The sequence below is a fragment of the Gekko japonicus genome, unplaced genomic scaffold, assembly GCF_001447785.1.
Source record: "Gekko japonicus isolate JY-2015 unplaced genomic scaffold, Gekko_japonicus_V1.1 scaffold392, whole genome shotgun sequence".
Taxonomy (NCBI): domain Eukaryota; kingdom Metazoa; phylum Chordata; class Lepidosauria; order Squamata; family Gekkonidae; genus Gekko; species Gekko japonicus.
In genome coordinates, this window is record NW_015174853.1 from 843,212 (window position 1) to 867,045 (window position 23,834).

Sequence of the window (23,834 nt, forward strand, 5' to 3'; positions counted from 1 at the left end):
CTTTTGTACAAAGTGAAGATTCAGACTCTTTGCTCCTTCTATTAGTTAGTGGAGAAATGGCGGGAGAGCACTTTCCAGCAGCTAGTGTCGGCTAGAGACTTGCTCCGAGCTCAGCAAATGCCGTGGACCTTCCAGTGGCTCTGCCTATTCCTTTTGTGTTGCAAGAAGGAAGAGGGTTTCCTAATTCTAGCAGCCAAAAGCTGCAGTGAGCTTGAGTCTCTCCAAAGAGGGTAAAAACTAAATCAAGAAGTAACAAAGCCACTCATAGATTCAACAAATATTTGCCTGGGGTGCCAATATAAACTTAGTATGCACGCGAGCATCTTTACATTACTTCGGATAAGCCAAATCCTTCGCTGTTTTCAAATGGCTACTCTGAATTATTCATATTGATATGTCAGTGTTCAAAGTGTTACCTTCTGTCTCCTCTCCAGATAATTAGGCATTATCTGATTGAATGCTTTATACACACAGTTTCCATCAGGTTCTCATCTCTGCAGCAGCTGGGCAAGCAGGCTGCTCGATGGAAAGGTTCTATGTAATTAGTTGCTAAATGCCAAGTGGATACATTGAGCAAAGAGGAGGGGAAAACTACCACCATCCCCCCCCCCCGCATCAACACATTACCGTTTTCAGCCTTTCCAAAGATCAAATATTTTCTGAAATTCAAAGGCAAAGATCTGTTCTGTTTTAAAGATTCATATCACATTGACATACACAGAAGTGTGAAAAATAGAGCATAATTTTTCCTTTGTGACCCTCGTCATCTGTACTACTGTTCTTAGAGCGGACCAGCTCTACCATATCTTCTTTGAATGACATAAGAGCTTGAATCCAAACTGGCCCTTATGTAAGCAGGTGGCTCTTCTGCTCATTGGGGGGAGGGATATCTGCAGATTTTCCTCCTTGAACAGCAGCCTCTGAACACCCTATTCCATGTTGTACCCAAGGGTCCCTTAACTCTCAGCAACTGGGGGGGGGGAGGTGCAGCAGCTGTATCAAGGAGCCAGGCATCAGCAAAGTGCCATACAATTCAAAGGAAAGCTGCAGGTACCCAAATCTCTACAGAAGCTTTCTGGTATTCAGGAGGCTGCTGCAGGAATGGGAAGGTCCTTTCATACAAGCAGAAAAGGTTCATAAATCCGTAGGACCCAACCCTAAGTAATAACCACAACTTTTGTAACTCAAATCTTTCAATTATCAGCTTTGCAGTCTATCTTCTGAAAACACTTGCCTTCTTTTTCAAAATCGGGAGATGAATTTGTATACAAATGATTTTATTTTCGCTGGGTTAAATATTTTGCTTCTTACAAAACTGAAGCTGACAAAATATCTGATGAATTCTAAAATACACAGCTCATATCCCAATAGATACAAGCATTACTTTGATTCACGTTGTCCGTGAACAGTTCATTCAAATCTGTTTAGAGGGTGCTGTTGGCCAATGATTATAAAGTTGTTCAGGTTCGTGACTTCAATTCACTGAAATATTTTCCGTTGTACATGACTGAATTCAAGTTTATTAAAAGTGTCATCGTCTGTGTCTGGAGTGAGCTGGATGTTATCTTTTATTGGAGACAATGGTTCTGGTTTTTTACAAGAAGGCAGCCTTTCAGATTGTCTGCAGAATCAAAGAAAAACAAACTATTACTGTCTAGTACTTGCACATAAGAGGGTGAAAATCATTGTGAGAGTGGTAAGAGAATGATCAGAGCAAAAGGAGGGTGCCTCAAGAGTTCTAAAAATATTCTCAGCCAAGCAAGTGCTCTACCACTGAGCCACGGCCTTTCCTCAGAGTGGGCCACTACTCCGACCTCTGTGCTGCAAGGGATTGTTTGCCTTCCCTTCTCTCTGCCTGCGGTAGAAAGGAAGAGTTCACCTCATGACAGGCAGGTAAGCAAACCGCCTGCAGCACTTGGACGGGAGGCCCCTAACAGCGCCGCCCAAAGCCCAAAAAGCTGCCTTGAGTGTCATCAGGTGCTAGATCCCCCGCACAGCAGCTGGCAACCTCACCCGCACTGCATATTTGTGGCCTGTATGGAAAGAGAGGATACAAAATTCCCAGACGGAACAATTCTGAACCCATTCACTGGAGAAATACGAAAGTCCATCCAAAGAATGATTTGCCCTCACGAAGGGAAGGGAAAAGTCTGATAGCGACTGCGAGTGGTTTCATTTTGTTTCAAAAAAAACCCTTTATCTTTCAAAATCTTTACTTGGCTTAAAAATTGCTCGTGAAGCATGCTCTATAACCCGGGAAGACAAAGTCTGCTTCTTGTGTTTATTTCTAGCCACTTCTGTAACAAGGGAAGGGGTGAGGAAATCCCAAGGGTGTTTACCAAGGACTCGGGTTAGAAAGAAAAAGGCCTGTCCAATATTTATACACATTCTTATTAGATCTTCTACCGTTAGCAAAACATGGGAAAGCTCAGCCCGCAACAATTCTGACCCTCTGGAGACATCAGCATTTGTGCTTCACAAGCAACATTGGCAATACTTTGGCAGAAAAGCCATTTAAGCTAACAATATGCCAAGTGATCACTAACAGCATCCTTTGCCTTCGGCAGTCATCTGGTTCAAATAGTACAATCTATTCGAGGAAAGATGTTTTGTCTCAATACTCAAAACTGATTTACCTTCTAAACTGGAAGCTTTTCCACAGTTCATTAATTGTCACCTGCTGTCCAGACTTGTTTTCAGCATTGTGATGGTTTTTCTTCTTTGTATTTGCTATTCTTTTGCTTAAGCCACTAACTTTGGCAGGCATCAGTGACTTGCATTTTGTCACAACACAGGACCTTACAGGGCTGGTTTTATGTAATCCAAAAACCTGGAAGGGGGGGGGGGAGAAATTGAGGAAAATTCAGCTGCTGAAAACTTGTATAGGTGGAGGGGTTAAACACATTTTCCTCCTCATATAGCTAGCCTCAATCCAAATCAGGATCTTGCACAGCAGCTATTGGTAAAATTTGTTGGTTGGAAAAATTTGATCCCAGATCTCCTCATGTCTCATATATTTTGGTCCTAAAAAAGGGTTAACATGTTTTTTTTCTTTTCAGGTGCACTCACATGAAGTACTAGGTTATGTAGCATGGCACTACAAACTAGCAAGTCTATTAGAAGCACGAAAGAAAAATGTATGAACACATACAGATACAACTATATTTTAATAATGTTTGTCTGCTCTCATCTTCAAGGGAGATAACATCAAGTTGTGGAACTGGAGATAGCCCCCATTGCATCACAGATTCCTGCATTCTTCAGAGACCATCATGACATTCCACAAGAGGATAAAGCATTTTTTAACCCTTGACTGCCTTTAGCAGGACATTAAAAACTCAGTAAGAATTGGGCCACATGGAGATAGAACAGACCTGGGCTTTCAGGACTAGCATAAGACACCCTGTAGTGAAGTCTCTATACAGCACTCACGCTTGCTTTTAAGAATCAAGACCTACCAAGAGATACCCCTTGAGTTTCCCCACTGTAAAGAGAAGCTGTTTTATTTGACTTGCTAAAGTATTATTTGCATATTACACATATGGTAAACCTGGAAAATAAGAGAGGCTCTGGGGGTACTACTAAAGAACATACTGTGTACCTCAGAAGGACAGATATATAGTTTAAAAAGACACCATCCCAACAAAGTCAATCCACAAACCACAAGGTGTCACTATAATTCTAGACAATGCAGAGTGCTATTTGAATTAATAAGCAAGGTACTGAATGTTTTGTAAAGAAGTTTATACTGCTGGCAGATAGAAGTCCTTGAAATTGTTTGTTAGATTCTTACAGTAATCCCTCCCTTAAGGGGATAGAGCCAGAAGATGTATACACCAGTGAACAGCATTGTACAACATTGTATGTAGCATCTTGCAAAGTTTTTCTTCAAGACCAGTCGAGTTAAGGCTCCATCTCTACCACAAAGCACAAACGTAGCATTACTGCATTTTCTTGAAAGAGGCATGATGCCCCCCCCCGCTTTCTACAAAAAGCAGGGGGGGGGTCGGGGGGGGGTCATCTTCCACCAGGGTATACAAATCCACTGAGTGTGAGAGGTGATACACTGCATGTGGGGAGAGCTTTGGTGAAAGTGCGCTAACTTGTTCACTGGCAGAGACGAGTGGCAGTGAAAGAAATGCTGCACTGGCAAATATTGCCTTTTAAGCTGCTTTGCGCTTCAAGGGGACAGAGGAGGAGACTGGTGGACTTGCTGACTACTTTTAGAAACTGCAGCTCCTAGCCTGACAAATGGTAAGAAGCGGTAGGAACAGCAGGGGTGGATTTGCTCCTCTAGCTCAGAATGATATTCCACCCGGCTTTCGCTTCTTCCCCTGTTTCAGGCCAGAGCCGCCTAGGAGTTTGGCCTCTTTTTTTTCCCCAAGGAGAGAAAAACTCAAAAAGCCAGTGATTTTCACAGCAGTTTAGTACAACAGTAGCTATAGCTGTTATGAGTTTGTGGATCTTTTAGACAGGGAAGGATAAGGCAAGTAGGTAATTTTAAATGGCCCTGCTGGATTGGAGATATAACACCTTCTTTTGGAAAAGTGTGACTTCCTAGCTTATAAAAGCATTGTGAACGGGGGGGGGGGGGGGGGGAGATATAACAGTGCATTCCTAAGGAGACATACACCTTACTAAGCCCATTGATTTCAATGGATTTACAAGAGTGGTAAATTTATCTGAGCCTTTGATTAGTAGTTTGATGGGGGCGGGGAGTAAAATCCCGGTCTTCTTCTGTAGTCTACAATGTCTATTGTATACTGATCACTATGTAATAGAAAACTTTGCTTCTACTGTTAGCTTTTTTAGGAGGGATCATTTTAGGGACATCTATTTATTTATATAGTAGAGAAGAGATTGGATTTATACCCCGCCCTTCACTACCCAAAGGTGTCTCTGAGTGGCTTACAAACTCCTTCCCCTTCCCCTCCCCACAACTACCCTGTGAGGTAGGTGGGGCTGAGAGAGCTCTGACAGAAACTGCTGTTTTTCAAGAACAGCTCTTATCAGAACTACGGCTTGCCCAAGGTCATCCAGCCAGGTGCAAGTGGAGGAGTGGGGAATCAAACCCGGTTCTCCCAGATTAGAGTCCGCGCACTTAACCAGTACACCAAACTGTATATAACATTCTCTTTATTTTTAGGAGGTTGTCTTATGTTCAGGGTCATTTTCCTTTTGAGTAGTTTTCAGCCAAAACCTATATTAATAATGGCCTATATTGTAGCCTAGAACCAAATGTCAACATTACTAAGCCAGCCAGAGAGCTAAATCAGATGGAGAGAGTCTCACTTTGTCTGCTTCAAGAAACTACCATAGTTCTTGTGGCACAATGTGTTGTGCCCATTTTGTGAATTGCTAGAAATACCTTCTATTTCGACTACTTTCTACTTTGTTCCTTCTACTTTAACAAGGAATCAAATTAAAACCAACACATCCACATTCTTCTTGTCTTTTTTGGCAGATCCTGAAAGTTATTTTTAGAAGCATTACCCAGTGAGTACAATAGTTTAGTTTCAGATTTAGGCTAGCCCAATCTTGTCAGATCTCAGAAGCGAATCAGGGCCGACCGTGGTTTGTAATCAGATGGGAGACCACCAAGGAAGTCCACGATTGCTATGCAGAGGAAGGCAATGGCAAACCACCTTTGTTTGTCTCTTGCCTTGAAAACCATACAGGGTCGCCAGAAATCAGCTGTGACTTGATGGCACTTATACATACACAGAAGTACCAGGTTTGCATGGGAAAGGGGAGAATAGGCTAAAACCTCTGAGCAACCTTTTACCTTATTTACATTACAGGCTTATTCTTGCATAAATGAGATTAAGGACATGTTGCACCTAAAACCTTTGAGATAACAGGTAAGAAGTCCATACAAACAGAGTGGAAATGCTAGAAGAGGCTCCTAGTCCTAAAAATTGATAATCTCATTATCGCCTGAAAGACACAATATAGTATCAGAATATGACACACAGATTAAAGAGAGACGTACCAGAGTTCCGAAGACTGTATCCTTCTCAGTATGTAATGACTCAAAGAATGGAGAGATCTGACACTTCAGATTACAGTCTGGTTCTGAACTACAGGCAGATTCCTTTAAAAAAGAAAACAGTATTCCCTTATATCGAAAGCAAAAATTAGCTTGTCTGTAATAAACGTTATAAATACAATGCTTGTTTCAAGTACTGTGCCTGAAGATAGATAGATGATAGATAACCAATACAACCATAAATGTACCATATCTATAATTCCAAATCTGGAACTACTTTATTCACTTGGCAATGCTTCTAAAAGTAACTTTCAGATCTGCCAAAAAAAGAACATAGATATATTGGTCTTAATTTGATTCCATGTCAAAGTAGAAGCAACAAGTGCTAAGATACTGAATATTAAATTAATATATGAGCTAATAGCAGTTGACAGACAGGCAGATCAAAGGTTTATCACCAGAAGTTATTCTATAGTATAACTATTGTAATAAGTAAGGCGAACACTAGATAACCCCTTGAGAGAGATGGGAATTATATCAACTGCTTTGGTCCACACACATGGTACGGATCTTACTTTGGCATCAGTAGTTTTTTCACTGGGCACTGGAGAATTTTCTAGACAGTCCAGATTGCTTTGGGAAAGCTCATTTGACTTCTGTTCAGATGAACACCCCAGTCCTTTTAATAATGAAGACTCTTCATCAGACTCTTTACCACCAAATGTTGAGCTTAGCATCTGTGATCCAGACATCTTACAGTCCTGAGATGCAGTCTTGCCAGATGTATGTCGGTGAAACTGCTTCAGCAGTGCTACATTTTGAGTTGGGCTGGGCGTTCCAGATCTTTCCGCAAAGCTTCTAGACCAACTGAAACAGCTTGTTTGCGCTGCCCTAAGTGAAGGTGAGTCAGCTCTTCCAGTTTCTACAGTCCCCAGGGAGATAGAACTGCAATCTTTTGCTTCTGCACTTTCCGCTTTCATAGTCTGACAATCCACCTCGCTTTTCTGGGATGGCTGGTGGACTTCATCCTTTGGTATATCATCAGGTGCATCCATGATACTGCAAAAGAACCTAACACAGTGGAAGAACATAGGAAACAGTGGTTTGAAATGCTCTTACCAAAACAGGGCTGTTCATAATCTCTGCCCTTCCTAGTTAGAACATTGTTGGTGCCATGATAGGAAGAGAATGCATTTGTGGTTGAGGCACTACAGGCATCACTGACCTCATTAAGGCAGAAATTCTACTTTATCACAAAGTTAGGTTGGAAGTTTGGTGTCGGGGGGTGTCAGAGGATGGGAGATACATTTCCTAGCTTCATTTTTTCCCTAATGAAATAAATAAATACTCTCAGCACAATGGCTAACGCATATATCCCTAGGCTGAATATGCAGGACAATTTTATAGCAAAAAACACTGGCACAAAAATCTTTTTGCTGATGGGCATGCTTGAAGACTCATCACCTTCCTTCACAAAGCTGCATTTAGGAGACCTTCCTCTCACTCTCCTCAATCACAAAATTTACACTGATAACTACAAGATATATGCTAATGCAGCACAATGTCATATGGAGATTGGCAGATACTACTGTAAGTAGTGCAAGAGAAGGAGATGCAAAAATGAACAGCAAGAAACCTTCTGAAGCCCCAGACACATTTTTGGTTGAAAGAAGCAGCTAGATGTTAACAGAGATGTACACTGGATATTTCCGGTCCAAATATGTATAAATTGATTTGCAAAAGAGTGGTATGCCTCAGTGAACAGAGCATCTTGGAAGGCAACGTAATTTATTGCTCCCATCTTCTAACATTCTGTGCAATACTGATCAGTGAGGTTAGTTTAACTATATTCTGCTTCTGGATACTGCACTACTACTCTGTGATACTTTCCTTAAGAGTATCACTTTGACACAATTCCAGCAAACACACCTGCTTCTGGTCCCTGGAACGACAACTACATGACTTCCCTCCTCCTTCTTCCGCAGAAAGGCAAATTTATTTCTAAGACGAGGCCGGGAGTTTGACGTTTCTTTGTTACTGGAAGGGTCCACTGAAACAGGGACTGGAATCACTGCACTGTCAACTGCACGACGCTTGATGTCTTCACCCTTTTCTGTCTTAGGCTTTTTTGAGTTTGAAAAGGAATACTGGCTCAAGAGATCGCCATCTGATTGTTCCTCTGGATATAAACAATGATATTTTAGTCAAAACTGAAATACAGAAAGGAATTTTTAGCAACATTTAGTGACTGGCAAAGACACAACAAGGCTGCAATCCTGTGTACACTTACCTGGGCGGTTATCCCCTCTGAAGTCAGCACACAGGATTGCATTATAAGCAATGTTTGCCGTGTTGGTTGTAACAGAAGAAACAAACCACAAAGCTGCCAAATATTAAATCAATATACTGGCTTGTAGTAGCAGACAGACTGGCAGGCAGACAAAGGTTTCATCATCTCAAGCCATTTTACAGCAGACAGCCGGGTGTGTAACTACTGCAATAAATAATGCCACACCAACTTCTACAGCATGCATCCTCTAGAGGTTCTACCAGCTTCAGTAGCAATGATGTGATTTTACAATTTCAGGCTAGCAGCTGAACCATCAGCACACTTACTGCATTGATTTCAGGGAGCTTAATGCAAAAGACGTCTGTTGAAGGCCAGAGTGCACAAGTTTAAGATTAGTGATAAAGGGGCAAGACTAGAAACTTAGAGAAGAAGGCAGATAAAACAGTGCAATCGGAAAAACACCCCTTTGTATGCCACTGTGTCTGCCAGTTGCCTGATAGAACACTCGGCTCTGTTAGCATTCTTTGTAAGTACACAGTTCATGGGCATGAAATAAAATACATGGTGCGCAAAATGAAAATGTCTTAAATTTTCCTCGTGCCAGCTAGATAACTTTACTATTGTGTCACCTATTCTTCCAATACAATTGTCAAAAGGAATACACAGGGGGGAAAAAACCATGCTATGGGAAAAACATCTCTGAAGCCTGCTTTGGAATAGGGCTTGCATTTTTCTTTTCACATTCCAGCGATTTAGCAATCATACCATGCCTTTGCCTTTTTGCCAACATGGCTTTATGGGGAAGTTTCAGTCCCTTTGTATTAATCAGCCGCTCTGTGCCTTTGGTTGGGGGCCTCTCCAGCAGTGGTGCAGAATCTGGCACCACCTCAGCAGCAAAACCAGGCTTGTAGTCCCTGCTCCAAATGCTCCTGAAATTGGATGGCTTTTCACCAAGAGGTTTGTCGTCCCAGCTGCAACTTCTTGGTTGAACAGACTATAACACATGAAGACAAAGAGCAAAATGTACTGAAGAATTACTAAGGTTGAAACAAAAGAGAAGGCCTACTGAAGGAAAAGAGTGCCGCTCTATAGATATGGAACTGTATTTAGTACAAAAGATGTATCAATGTAAGCTATTGAAAACTATGTAAGTTCTGCCTCTTTTTGAAACATTACACATGAAGAAGTGGTGAAAGTAGTGTTTTTATCCAGGTCTGATTAGTACTCAGCCACCCTGAAGTAGTTTGGTAATCAAACTTTCAAAATGTAAGAGCATACAAGTTGCTTTTTCCAAGACATAATCAAATCCATAGAGAAGGACTGAATTCACTGAGGGGGAGGGGGAGGTGATACAGTATAACCCAGTCCCACCAGGTCTCGGAAGCTAAGCAGGGTTGGTACTTGGACAGGAGGCCACCAATGAAGACTCTGCAGAGGAGGGCACTGGCAAACCACCTCTGCTTCTCACTTGCCTCGAAAGTCCCTTGATGGGGGGGTCACCATACGTCAGCTGCAACCTGACGGCACTTTACACACACGGCGTTCTGTGTTCCTTCCTAGATGTAACTGGGATTTAAGACACTGGGTTTGATTCAGAAGCAGATTGCTGCTAATGAAGGGGAGATGATCCCCCCCAGCAACAGTATTTCAGGGAGCATTTCAGGCTGCAGTAGGGCAGGCAAGAAAGTCTGATTCCGTTGATGGCAATCCACTCTTGTTAGCGGCAATTACTGCTGGATCCAATGCCTTTGACCATATTCTAAAAACCACCCCAAATCATCAGTGGCCTCAGCACCCAAACACACATGCAGCTACCTTGTACGGAATCAAAGCATTGGTCTATCAATGTCTTGTCTATTCTAACAGGCAGTGGCTTTCCAGGGGCCCAGGCAGGGGGTCCCTCACATCACCTACTACTTGACCCTTTTAACAGGAGAGGCTGGGTACTAAAATTGAGACCTTCAGCACGCAAGGCAGATGCTCTACAGCCCCTTCCTCAATGATGCCTTCTTGCTATTTTGGAGGACGTGGTTTTTTCTATCCACTCCACAACTGCATCAGGAATTTCTTTGCGCAACACAAGTTAGACTTTAGCTTGCATCCTTAAATTTACCAGCAAAAAGCAAGGCTTGAGCTAGGTCCCTTCAAAATTCCCCCCCAGCTAGCATTCTCCTCATTCCCCTGGTTATCTCCCAGCCTGGCCTCCACTGCAACCTTCTTCTCTGGCCTTCCTCTTTTACATCTCAGTTCTCACTTTTAACCGAAACTCCAGTGCCAAAACATTTTGTCTTTCTTTTCCTTCTGACCACTTGACACCTCTTTAAATCACTTCCCTGCCTAGCCATTCCTTTCAACACACAGTATAAACACTCTGCCTTTCTTTAAAGCTCTCAGTAGCTCGGCTGCACTTATTACAGCCCTGCCTATGACCTCCAGTTCTTCATCTCTCTACCTTCAACTGCCTCTCTTATGACTCAGCAGATTTCCCCCTCAATCTCCAAGGAAATCCAGGGGGGTGCTTTAGCTTCCAGGCAAACAGTTAGCTTCGGGAGACAGCTGCTCTTTTCCCCATGGAGGAAACAAAAGGAACTATTGATAGATGAGTGTTGACTGCATAACACACACTCTTCTACTTCTTTCAGACTACGCAGCACAACTTTGGGCTCAAGTGTAACTGAGTCTCTAGTAATCAGTTCCTAGTGTAGCACACGAGCATGTACTTGTGGTTCCATGAAGCGCCCCAGAACGTACCAAAATACTGAAAAAAAGCCCTAAGATCAAATCTCCCTACCAATCTAATACAACTGCCTTCAAGGTTGGTATACTTCTGCCTTCTAGCATACGATGTATAACATCCACGTGAACCAAGTGCTGTGTGTTTGAAGTTACTTCAATATCAAGATAATTCAGAACGTCTCACACTCATGCAACCTCAAGGGAAATTCAGCACATGTATTTAGAAAACTTAAATGTTACCTTTGAAACATCAGGGTTGTAGTCATCGATTTGTTTCAGTGTATTGAGGTCTTTATTTCCAAGTGCAATTTGAAAAGCAGTGCTATCGCCAACGTGTCTAAGTTAAGAGCTAAGAGAAAAACACAGTTCTACTATTGGCATTCCCCTCTTTCAATGTTAGGAGGATGCCATTTTCAATGAAGATTCTTAAATCTCAACACAGCTATGTGAAGCATCAGAAAGGAAATGCATCAATTAGGTCCCATCTCTTGGCACAGGGAGACAGAGCAAAGCAACTTTGTTTGGAGGCAGAGCCTCCCATCAAGCAAGCAGATGGGAAGGTAGCCCAGGAATTAAACTCAAAGCGTATCTGAACGAACTTCACCTGAAGAGCTAGCTGCATTTAAAGAACAGCTTCCAGAGGAGACGGCGCTTTCTCTTAACATTCAACATACTCTGGTACCTGCCCAAACCTTGCAATTTTTCTCATTTCATTACAGTTCACAAGTAGGTCCTAAATTAGGGATAAACAACTATCTATGAGGAGGGGTATATATAAAGTCTTTGCCATACAAAGATAAAGTAGCACCTAATCACTTCCAACAGCACTTTAATGAAGAGATTCAATCTGTACATCAGAATCAAATACAGTACTGGACAATTCAGTAAGATTAAGGAACCACCTTTTGTACCAATGAGCAATGATTCTGCAGTTGCCTGAGTTACTGGAAAGGTGCTGAAGTTCACCTCAGGCTTAGCTTAGCACCATCCTAGGGTGGGTGGAACTATGCCAAATTCAATCTGAAAAAATCAGGAACAAAAATAAATTTCCCATAACACATGATTTAAAAGATTTCAGATCCTTAATGCACAGACTGTTGGAACATTTCACATGGGAAGGTGGAAACTCTGAACAGCGTTGACATTCTGCTAAGTCACGGGGGTACAGTGAAAACAATTTTAGCCTAGATGTTAACCACTGAGTATTGTACAAGTGTCATCATGAAAGCAAGAGATCAGATGACCAACTGACCCAGTAATTTATATTTACAAAAACATGAAGGGGCAGTTCTTTGCAAGGACATAAATATATTGACCTAAAAATATTCTGAGAGCCAAAGTAAATGCTGCTGGGGAGGCAGGGGGGAATCCATGTATATTTAAAGCAAAGGATGAGGGAGGTCTATTTTTTTTTTTAAAAGGACACCAAAGGTACAAGCAAGGGGAACTAAGTTGTGCCCCACTCCCATGCTTTATTTTGCTGGACTCTGTTGCTACAGGCATTTTTCTCCCCACTTGGTTGATACTGGCTGTGAGCCGGGCTGCAAGAATAATGCTGCACGTAACAGAGGCCAGCAAGCTACAGAGCAGGAGAAGACAGGGCTTTACTCCTCTCATGGGCTCAGCTTTACTTGTTTTTAAAAAAACAGACCTTTATCATCCCCTACTTAAGGTATGAAGAGTGGACATGAGCAGTGTTCCCTCTAAGCTGAGTTAGTGTGAGCTAGCTCACAGTTCTTTAGCCTCTAGCTCACACATTTTTGTCTTCACTCAGGAAGGATGGCTCCAGAGCAAACTGATTTATACAGTGGCCAAATTAATTGCTCACAACTTTAATGCCAGTAGCTCACAAAGCAGAATTTTTGCTCATAAGACTCCACAGCTTAGAGGGAACATTGGACATGAGTCCATGTAGATTCCCTTTTCTCAGTCATGAGCATATTTTTAGCCTCCAAATGAACAGTGCTTATACCTTTATTTTAGTGCTTATTCAAAAAATTCCCCACAGAGTTCAATGGAGCTTCCTTCAAAGGACGTTTCTCCAAGACAGCGCCTTAGAAGTGCTTAATTTTGTCTCGATTCCACGAAAGACTTCAATTGTACTATTGATTTTTCAGCGAGGAAAGGATACTTCCCAGCATACAGTAGCATTTCTGGATCAACATCATCACTGTAAGCATTCAAAGGAACGAGTTTCCTTCTGACAGGGTCAAAAACCAACTGATAGAGAAAAGTATTATTAGCACGAATAAATCCTTCTATGTATTCTTTGGGTACGGATATATTCATCTTCAGGTACTGCCCTATTCTCCCAATGACCTAGCAGAGAAACAGACAAGGATACATGTCACTTAAGTTAGCTGGCACATTTCTCTTACTGTTTTAAAACCCAGCATGTAAGTTCATTATCTTTTTTTTCCTTCCAAGGAACACCAATATACAGTCATTCTCCAGATAAGTAGCAAATGTTTTAGCACTTCCATTAAGCTCATTTGTAGTCCTCCCAAATGGCAAGAAGGCAGAGGGAAACAGAAGGGACAACCTAATTCTGGTCTGCACGTGGGTTAGAAGGACACTTGAAGCAACACGCGACATCAACGTTTAGGGCTCACAAAGACAGTTTCAGAGGGTAGCCATGCTGGTCTGCAGTAGAAGAGTCAGATTTGAATCCCACGGCACCCTAAAGACCAACAAGATTTTTGGGGCATGAGCTTTTGAGAGTCAGAGCTCCCTTTGTCAGATATGAAGGCATCTGACTAATCCAGGAGGCGAATCTAGGGCTCAGAGAGCCAGTTTGGTGTAGTGGTTAAGTGCGCAGACTCTAATCTGGGAGAACCGGGTTTGATTCCCCACTCCTCCACTTGCACCTGCTGATGGTGACCTTGGGTCAGTCACAAGCTCTGGCACAGCTGTCCTTGAAAAAGAGCAGTTTGTGTCAGAGTTCTCTCAGCCCCACCCACCTCACAGGGTGACTGTTGTGGGGAGGGGAAGGGAAAGGAGTTTGTAAGCCGCTCTGAGACTCCAAGTGAAGGGCGGGGTATAAACCCAATCTCTTCTCTTCTTCTCACAAAAAACACTATTGCTCAGTAACCAAATCACAAAAACAGAAATCCAAGCAAACAGCAAAAGTATTTTTGATATGACGTTCGGTATACAAATCGTGGACATTAGTACCTCCCTAAAGCAATCACTATCAAGATATATATTATTTATTTAAAATATTTTTGTGGCTCTTTCCCACCCAAATAAGGTCCTCCATTTTCTAGGGAGGTTTAGGGAAATACAAATTTGATTCAATATTCCATGAACACCATATTACCTTTATGATATCAGGATTGTTGGCTATTTTTAGTAACTTGCACGCCTTGCTTAACCCAATACCATGAATTGATGGAAGGTAGTCACAGCCAGACAAAATACACATGTAGCGGAATTTCTCTTCTGTAAACACATCGCCAAGCTGTTTGCACATTCCTAGCCGAGCCTGGTCAACTTCCAAGCCATTTCCAAACTTGTCAAGTTTCAGAAACACCTTCAAATGCAAGAAAAATCATAGGTAAGTCCTGGCATTGCCAGATACTGCACCACACCCTCCCTCACCTGCCAACACTCTGTGTAAGACTGGGTGGCAACGAAAAATGAGCAGACCAAAGATTCTAAGAAGCCAGAGATACATTCTGCAGAACATACTTGGAACTCAAACCACAGGAGATTAGCCACTCTAACCATCCTAGAGCATTTTCTATTTACCCTGGCCTTTAGCTATAAAGCCCCGACACTGCCTTCTGCATAAAATAAGTATGCCATTTTCCCCTACCTTTTTACACCCAAAGGCAAGAAGATCTGAATCCTCTGTAATTATAGCTTGGACTATGCCCGTCTTGTTGAGGTAAGCTAGTTGAGCATCAGCTTCGTACGGAGCAACAATGCAGTCTATTCCTTTTGCCCGAGCAGCCTGCACGGAAACAAACACCACCACCCCAAAGATTGATGGTATATAGACATTATTGTTTTAAAAATTCATGCAAGCATCTTATGAACAAATGAAACTATCATATACCTGCTCAGATCGGTCAGGCACGTAGTCCAGTACAGTCTAACAAACTGGCAATGGTTGTGCAAGAAGCAAGTCATGCCACACAAAGCCCATTTTATTACAGCAGCTGAGCCATGCTCCCCAGCGGTGTGCCCTCATCTTATGCTCTGTCAGCGGAGCACCTCGTGTCTGATTCTTAGATCAGAAACTTAGGAAAACTGCCATCACAACCATTTTCTCACAATCCTTCTTTCCAAAAATTTCTAGCGGAACTGTGGCAGGTAACAGCATAGCAACATCGTTAGAATGTGCCATCTCCTCCAGTGACTCAACAGCTTGTACTTCCACTTGCTCTAGTCTCAAACATTCTCTAGTTCCTCCCCACACAGCCCTAAGTTGCCACTCTGACCCCATCTACTCACAGGAGGAGTAGGCGTGGCTTAATGGTAGAGCATCTGCTTGGCATGCAAAAGGTCCCAGGTTCAATACTTGACATCTCCAGTTAAAGGATCTGGCAGGAGGTGATGTGAAAGACCTCTTCCCAAGATCCTGGACAGCAGCTGTCAGTCTGAGTAGACAATACTGACCTTGATGGATTAATGGTCTGATTCAGTATAAGGCAGCTTCATGTGTACGTACAGTTTTCCAAATTGTTTTTGGCACAGGACAGTCTCATCCAAAGAATTACACTTTGGTGCAGTTCTCACCCCAGTGGTAAGCTTGCCTTCTATGCTGTGTTTATTGGTCCTCCAGAATTGGAAGAGAACAAATGGCCACACCAACTGGAGAAAAGAGACAAAGAAAGCACAATGGTGCAGTGGGAAGACAATTTGATTCCACTATGTTAATACCCCCTATATTCAGTGCAAAACACACAGGGGTTATTAAGATATTGGAATAAAATTTCTTTCCACTGCACCATTATTTTTTTCTTAATCTTTTGCCTCCAGAACTGGTTTGCCACTGTGTAAAACAGGATGCTGGACTAGAACCACTATTCTGATTCAGCAGGGCTCTTCTTAGTTTTTAATTACTTATTTACAGTATTTATATCCTGTACTCCCCATATGCTCAGGGCTGCTAATAACACAGAATATAAGCAAAACAGTATCTACTTTTTTACCCCCTTACTACTTCAAAAAACCATTCAATTTCGGTCTTATAAATCAACGGGTACAATAATTAATAGCAGGTCGGTTTAATAATTGCTCAGTCTAGCAGCCATCAGCAAAAATACCTCTGGAACAGCCTTTGCTTTACAAATTCCTGGAGGTTCAAGCATCAGGGGCCATTCCACCATAGGAGGTCTCCTCTGAGAAAGCCTAGTTTCTGACCAAAGCCAGCTGGACTACCTGCATCAAAAGGATGGTCAAAAGGGGTTGTCTGAGCCTGCACCCTAGTTGAATAACACACTACAGTATTTCAGGAAAGAAAACTATTCCACTAAGAAATATAAAAGGTAGAAGACAGTAACAAACTGCTTAAAGCCTACTACTTACTTTAATAACTTCACAGGCCATAGCGTGCGTGACATTAATGCTACGTGCAAAACGTTCTCTGGCTTCTGATAGTTTCCCCTCCCGGAGCAGCTGCTTCCCTTTCAGAAGATTTGCTTGCCGTTTCCTTGACGTGAACAAATGAGCGCCATTAGAATTGCAAATGTGCACGAAAAGACACATTTCCCTGTCCCGACAAGCTTTTGCACACATGAATTAGAAAGATGGAAATAAAAGGTAATGCAAACAAAGGTAGGTTAGATCCATTATTAGTCCATTAGGACCGGTGACTGAGTATGCTAACTTATACAAGACTTTTTTGATTTAAAGGTGGTAAAAATTTATGGATTAGGATCTCCAGTCCTAAACTCATTAGAAAGCAATGCTAACAATGGTAGTGGTCACACACACGAGATAACGTGGGGGGAAGTGAGGCTATTTCCTCCAGAGGAAATTGACCCACAGTTGTGTGATCACACAGTCCTTTGAAGCTGTGGGGGCAGCCCGCCACTGTGTGATCAGACGCAACCGTGGGAGTGTTGGGTTGGGGTTTTTTTTGCCATTTGTTCCCGATGCGCTTAAACGGGGAATCGATGTATCACATCTCAGCACTGAGGGCTCCCTATGGAGTGTGCGATGATGTGCATACTGAGAAGGGGGAAAAAACAACGGCATGGAGTCGGGATGGCCTGATCAGACCATCCCGACGCCATGAGAGCACGCTGAAGCGATCAGACAGGGGAAAGTCCGTCCGTGGCCTGTAGCAACCCGTTTGCTACTGGACTTTCCCTGGTGTCTTTTTCCTCCGCTTCTGCGGCGGAGCAAAACGGGTTGTCAACGGGTGCAGGGCACTTCCCAGATGTTCATGTCTGATTATGCCCTTTAAATCTGTCCAGCATTTGCGCCTATGGCGCGGCTAATTATGCGTGTGATCGTGCTCAATATTAGATATATTGGGGCCATTTAAATAATTTTAGATTTAGCGGCATTAACCCTCTCAGCAGTTTAAGTACCACTAGAATGGGAATACTAGAATTAATACACCTCATCACTAGAATAGAAGGGCTATCTTTCAGCTATGCTCCTGCAGAGTGCAGGGGGTTGGACTAGATGACCTGCAAGGTCCCTTCCAACTCTAACATTCTATGATTCTAAGAGGAAGCCAGTATTTCCATATTTTGTGCCTATGTGTTTTGGAATGCCCCAACTTTCAAACACAGCTACTTGCAGTATACTGGAGGATGCTCCAGAAGGTTCAGTGACTTTCTAAAGTGGCTTTTTCAAAACAGGGATATAAGGAGCTATAGCAAAAAGGAAAGTCCAAAACACCCTGAAGATTAGAAGAATACCTTAGGAACTTCATGTGTGTGTTTATTATGAAATGTTCAACAAACTGGAGTTGAAAAATGAAGTCAACAAGGACATTCTTCAGCAGTATAACAGAGATGTAGATTAGATGCCACATAACATAGCATGTTCTGCTCTCATTGAAAAGATCAAGATGTCATTTATTATTTTTTTGCAGAAACAAATAACTGAAAAATAGTAACACAAAGACACATGCCTTTCTTTATATAAGATGTGCAATCTCTTAACACACATCTGTGTCCTGCTGATCTTCCATCAAAGAACTCAAGCCAGAATACTTTGGGTTCGGGGGGGGGGGTCGTCTCCCACGCACAGACCAGACCCAGAGGTACTTAGTTTCAGCAAGGTGCCCACCTCAGACTGGCTTCAGGGCCTTTACATCCTGACAAGTCAATACTGGCCAATTTTGTAGAGAAAAGCACATTATACCATACTATAAGACTGGGTTTTTTTAAATAACTTACTCTCTTCTTGACTTTTCAACTTCCATTTTGGAAGGCAGGGTACATCCATCAAATACTAGAACTGGTTTGACCCCAAATGACAGAAGCATATCCACCAGTTTCATACAGTAAATAACATATCTGTAAAAAGAAGTATATTGTCACATGTCCAGCACAAAGTGTTTATCTTACACTTATTGAAATGTAAGTTACTAGAGGAAATTCAGCTCCAATGAAGTTCACACAGAATTTCCCTGAGACTTTGCAATACCAGCACATCACCTCAGTATCCTAACCTTGTGGATCAGCAGAAGTTACAGCTACTCTAGCCAACAAAATGCAATGAAGGACACATCAATTGAGCTTCCTAAATTAAGCTTTATGACATTCCAAGTCACACTCCATACCCTAAGGAATGCACCTGCTGTTTTTGTTTCAGTTTATTTATGAACTTGAAATGGAAAATTTCCCTCTCTTTTTGAGATCTACTGATTTTTGGCATTAAACCTGTGTACAGGATGCTTCTGTTGTCAATATGATTTAAGCAGCCTATTACAAGATCAAAACATTTGAAAACCGTTTGAAAGGCAGCCACAAAGATACTTTTCCTCCTGATTTACTTTGTGCATTTGACAGCATATTAGGTATATCCTGTTTTCCATTTTTTTTATTGTCAGAGAATGAGGACTTTGCAGAATTTCCCCAGAACTCAGCATAATATATGAAAACATTTTCCCCTTGAATACCACTTGCTTTCCACTTAACACTGGAATACCACTTGCATTCAAAACTGCAGACTACAATTCACAACCTATTAGCCACAGAAAATTCCACAAAGATGATTCACCTGTTCTGGTGCAAATAGGCTATGCCGTATCCCCTACTTAGACCCCCCCCCCCCAAATTTGGTCAATCAAATTGCTTTAAAACGTACTGATCTGTGGGTTCCGCTCTGGCTAACTTCTCAGCACATGCGTAAGCTCCTTTGTGCAGCCAGCAGTAAGTATCAACAGCAACAACTTGCCCCTTATACTTCTTTATGTGGGTAGGGTCTGCGGCTTCTTTGATGAACTGGAGCAAACCCGGGATTCCCATGGTTCTGCTTTAAAAACAAACTAAAACAGAAACACAGACCAAGATAAAATACAATTGTTAATACAGTAATCCTTCTGCAGACATGATGTGAAACAGAGGAGGGAAGAACCCCCCCCCCCCACAGGTATAAGTAGTGCAATGCACACAATACCTATACAGTCATGATAAATTGATGAAACAAGGCCTCATATTATACAATTAACCATCTGAAGCCACCTGCAGATTTAGATGCTAGTTGAGGCACCGCTAAACCCCTAATAACTATCTCCAGATTACTACATTATCCCCCTTTTGGTGATGGTGGAAAGTGCCATCAAGTTGCAGCAGTTGTTACAGTGTTGTCAAGGCAAGAGACGTTCAGAGGAGGTTTGCCATTGCCTGCTTCTGCATAGCAATTTTGGACTTCCTTCGTGGGCTCCTATCCAAATATGAACCAAGGCCAACTCTGCTAGTCTGGGCTATCCAGGTCAGGGCATCCCACTTGATGCAAAATGGCTGAGCCTGATGAACAGGGCCTTATCAGAAGGGGATAGAATGTGGAAACAACAGCTGACTGCCAGTTTTACTCCATTAATCTTGTATGGGCCCTTTTTTCCAGAAGCACCATAAAGTTATAAAAAACTTACCAAAAACGCATTTGCACATAACAGTATGCACCCTACATGTAATCAGTCACATATGATGACTGCACATACAAGGAAAAGACACACAAAGAAGTCATGTGATGGTGACTTCCTTGAATGTACATGAGCGCGCGCACACACACATCACCAAGGAGCTAGTTAAGATTCCACTCCAGTTTCAACTCAAATCATATCTGGAAAGCCATTTTGAGTGGAAATTAGCATCCACTGTATACAAACACACACAGAGAGAGTGGATTGCATGTGTTTTACAGGCTCCATATATGACTGCTTACATGTGGGTTGCCTGCCAATGTGATTCAATACTAACTATGCATTTTATTGGTTTAAATCAGCTACCACTGGATATCAGAGGCCCGTGGGACCACTATCGTCCCACAGTGCCTGCAAAATGGAGCTGTTCCACCAGGCCTTCGGTCGAGGCAGCAGGTGTCTATCTTAGTTGGCCTCCCTGGTCTGGCTCTCATTCTGCTGAAAGGGCCCATTTGATTCCACCTGTGGCTCTAACAGACATGAAACTCTTGCCTACCTGTATGAATTTTTATTGTTTATTGTCTTAACTAATTTTAATGTGATTGTATTGCATCGAGTCTTGGACGTGGCTTCTTGTGATCTGCCCTGAGCCCACTTTGGGGAGGGTGGAATAAAAATCACAAAAATAAATAAATAAATATAATAAAGTGCCTACATGTTGTTTTCATCTGTTTTGCTGCTACGTGGTTTTAGTAAGTTTTAGGAATAGGCTAACTATCCTTTAAGGAACTTGTCACTGTTTTAATTTTTGGTTGCTATACTGTGCTCATTGGTTATCGTTCTAGTTCAAAAATATTTTATTGTTGTTAGTCATCTCACCAATTCAATAAATAAATACATAGTCCTTGATGGTTCAGAGGAGAAAATCTCCAGCTCACATCTTTGTTATCTCTCCATATGGTTCAAGACTAGCCAGTTGCTACGTAAGGTGAACTGGTAAAATATTACCAATAACATCTCAGTGGAATTGGTTCTGCATACGGGAAGTGGTGACTGAAAGTCTAGCAATTCTGACGTGACAACCCAAGTCCCAAAATCCTAAGAAGAGGATCTCCAGTTTTGGAAGACAGATCCACAAAAAGATAAAACATGAAGCGGATTTGCATCCTCATCAAGCATTTTAAACAACAGAACTGGAACGAGTATTTGACAAGTGGCAACTAGACGGATCCGTCCCACTCACCCCCATGATTTCAGTACAACTGTGCACGGAAAGTTCAAGCTTTTAACGCTCCAGTACTGCTCAACAACATGTGCAAAATACCACTAGACTTTGCCTGAGGTAGGATTGCAGCCTTAGGTCGCACTTCTAATCACGGTTCCTTCAGAGAACATAAGAGAAGCCAATGCTGGATCAGGCCAAAGGCCCATCCAGTCCACCACTCTGTCACACAGTGGCCAAAAATACCAGGTGCCATTGGGAGGTCCAGCAGTGGGGCCAGGACACTAGAACTCCCATTGTTGCCCCCCCCCCAGCACCAAGAATACAGTGCAGTGGAGGCGAACCTATGGCACAGGTGCCAGAGGTGGCACTCAGAGCCCTCTCTGTGAGCACGCGTGCCATCACCCCAGCCAGGCCCAGACCATCATTAAAGTGTCGAATTCTCTGCCAAATAATTTTAAGTAAATGAAAGCATTTGGGATTGCTTTCCTTACTTTGTTTGAATCATTTTAAGTTAATGTATGAGTTGTTTTTTCTAAAGTAAAACCTAAGTATTCAGGTTAAATTGCCGTGTTGGCACTTTGCAATAAATAAGTGGGTTTTGGGTCGCAGGTTGGGCACCCAGTCTCTAAAAGGTTCGCCATCACTGATACAGAGCATCACTTGTCCCAGACCGAGAGTTCCTATCTATACCTTGTGGCTAATAGCTACTGATGGACTTCTGCTCTATATGCTTATCTTGAAGTCGTCCATGCTTGTAGCCACCACCACCTCCTGTGGCAGTGAATTCCATGTGTTAATCACTCTTTGGGTGAAGAAGTACTCCCTTTTATCCGTTCTAATCCAACTGCTCAGCAATTTCATTGAGTGCCCACGAGTTTTTGTATGGTAAGAAAGGGAGAAAAGTACTTCTTTCTCAACCTGCTCTATCCCATGCATAATCTTATGAATCTTGATCATGTCACCCCTCAACTGTCATTTTTCCAAGCTAAAGAGCCCCAAGCATTTTAATCTTTCTTCATAGGGAAAGTGTTCCAACCCTTTTATCATTCTAGTTGCCCTTTTCTGCACTTTTTCCAAAGCTATAATATCCTTTCTGAGGTGTGGTGACCAGAACTGTACCCAGTACTCCAAATGAGGTTGCACCATTAAGTTATACAGGGTCATTATGATACTGGCTGATTTGTTTTCAATTCCCTTCCTAATAATCCCGAGCATAGCGTTGGCCTTTTTTACTGCATTTGCACACTGTCTAGACATTTTCATTGAGTTATCTACTACGACTCCAAGATATTCTCTTGGTTAGTCTCTGCTAGTTCAGACCCCATCAACGTGTATTTATAGTTAGGAGTTTTTGCTCCAATGTGCATCACTTTGCACTTGGCCACATTGAACCCCATTTGCCATGTTGACGCCCACTCGCCCATCCTCGACAGATCCATTTGGAATGCCTCACAATCCTCCCTGGGTCTCACCACCCTGAACAACTTAGTGTCATTTGCAAATTTAGCCATTTCACTGCTTACTCCCAACTCCAAATCATTAATGAACAAGTTAAAAAGCATTGGACCGAGTACTGATCCCTGTGTTACCCCACTGCTTACCACCCTCCACTGAGAAAATTGCCCATTTAGACTCACACTCCGTTTCCTATTCATTTGCCAGTTTTTGATCCACAAAAGACCAAAAGATTACAGCGAGAGTGGCCGTAAACGTGGCTAGAATTGGGCAGCACGGTCTGTTCCGTTTTATGCTTCCAGTTGCGAGCATACAGAAGCAAGCACGAATTCAGCCGGACACGACTGATAAAGCGGGGGGGGGGGGGAGAGAGAGAGATGGCATGTGTATGAAACCCAACGCCTTTGTGTGCGGGTCATCATTCAAAAAAAGCACCTGCACAGACCGCTCCACTGGCAGCAGAACCCGCTAAATGAACCCATAATCAGTGGAGTGCAAAACAAATACACGCGGCATCCCCCACTTCGACCGCTTAAGCCCTGTAGCCTAAGAGTTTCCCCACCTGGTTCGGAACATTTCAGCCAGCTCTAAAAGAGGGGGAAAGGAGCGATCCATCCAGCCCCAACCGTTCCGTCCCTCACTGACCGCGCCGCTCTACCTTCTGGTGTGTGTGTGTGTGGGGGGGGGGGACTCCGATCCGTCAATCAGCAGCTGCTCCTGCACGGCCAGCCCCATCCACTTAGTAAAAGCCGCAAGAGCAGCGCGGGAAACCGATAAAACCCTTTCAAGTTGCGCGCCTTCCAAAATCCAAACCACGCCTCCTTCTTACGTTAGCGGGCCGACCAGCCATTTGAGACTACCTTACCCAGCATGCAGTGCAGCCTACAGAAACGAGGCAGCGCTTGCCTGCAATTAACGGATGCATGCTGGGGCCGGGCAATATAGTGTACTTGGCTTAGTTTGTGGTGGAAACAAAGGGAGGGCAAAAAGGTTCCTGGTTGGCTGAGTGTTAGCGAAAACCTTAGCTCGTAATAATAACGCTTAGCGTTTATAGAAGGCTTTTACTGTTCGAAGTGTTTTACAC

At 42.7% G+C, this 23,834-nt stretch overlaps 1 protein-coding gene across 1 annotated transcript; it reads right to left on the minus strand.

Moving 5' to 3' along the window:
- Positions 1-1,371: 1,371 nt before the first annotated feature.
- Positions 1,372-23,386, minus strand: EXO1 (exonuclease 1). The gene is made up of 14 exons (XM_015424571.1): positions 23,313-23,386; positions 19,293-19,473; positions 18,380-18,499; positions 16,551-16,674; positions 14,833-14,970; positions 14,335-14,547; positions 13,147-13,334; positions 11,256-11,352; positions 9,045-9,273; positions 7,919-8,168; positions 6,565-7,060; positions 5,993-6,094; positions 2,637-2,830; positions 1,372-1,621 (listed from the first exon to the last, which is right to left on the minus strand). The coding sequence occupies exons 2-14, from the start codon at positions 19,451-19,453 to the stop codon at positions 1,480-1,482; spliced, it is 2,454 nt and encodes an 817-aa protein (XP_015280057.1). The 5' UTR covers positions 19,454-19,473; positions 23,313-23,386; the 3' UTR covers positions 1,372-1,479.
- Positions 23,387-23,834: the final 448 nt, after the last annotated feature.